The 516-nt window shown below is 40.5% G+C and overlaps 1 protein-coding gene across 1 annotated transcript in view; it reads left to right on the top strand.

Annotated features, from left to right (window-relative positions):
* LOC119591479 (ubiquitin-conjugating enzyme E2 1-like) overlaps positions 1-516 on the top strand; it is a gene marked incomplete at its 5' end in the record, with an annotated part of 10,858 nt that overhangs the window by 5,713 nt on the left and 4,629 nt on the right. The window contains 1 exon segment of the mRNA XM_037940222.1: positions 252-423. Within this exon segment, the coding sequence (XP_037796150.1) occupies positions 252-423 (172 nt within the window).

The raw sequence follows: 516 nt of genomic DNA, 5'->3' as shown, positions 1-516 counted from the left end.
CCACCCATAGTTGAATTGCAAAACAAAATCAAGTTTCCAATTAGAGATCCACTTTTTGTCATGCATTAAATTTCATTCACACATATACACTCACATATGCTCACCTACCCACCTACCTAGTAAGATAAAAATGTAAAGATCAAGATGAAAATACTCTAAGCAGCACGCAATCTCCCAGCTTTAGGTGACATGACATCATTGCTTACATATAGCTTATGACCTGCTATTCATTTCTCTGTCCCTCCTTTCAGTTACCCCCTGTGTCCACCTGTTGTGCGATTCATTACTATGATCTTCCACCCAAATGTCTCCCGTCATGGCGACATTGGCATCGACTCCATACAGCACAACTGGTCACTGGCTCTCACCATCTCGAAAGTCCTTATCTCAATTCAGTCACTTCTTACAGACCCCTACACCAAGGTACGTTTTGTTGGCTCATGTTAGTAATATGAGAAGAGAGCTGCTTTTTTGCTTTTTTTTTATCATAAGGTCTGTTGATTTTGCTGTCTTCCT

This window comes from Penaeus monodon, chromosome 28 (assembly GCF_015228065.2).
Source record: "Penaeus monodon isolate SGIC_2016 chromosome 28, NSTDA_Pmon_1, whole genome shotgun sequence".
Classification (NCBI taxonomy): Eukaryota; Metazoa; Arthropoda; class Malacostraca; order Decapoda; family Penaeidae; genus Penaeus; species Penaeus monodon.
Note: the sequence above shows the minus strand (reverse complement) of the source record. Positions and strands in the feature narration are given on the sequence as shown.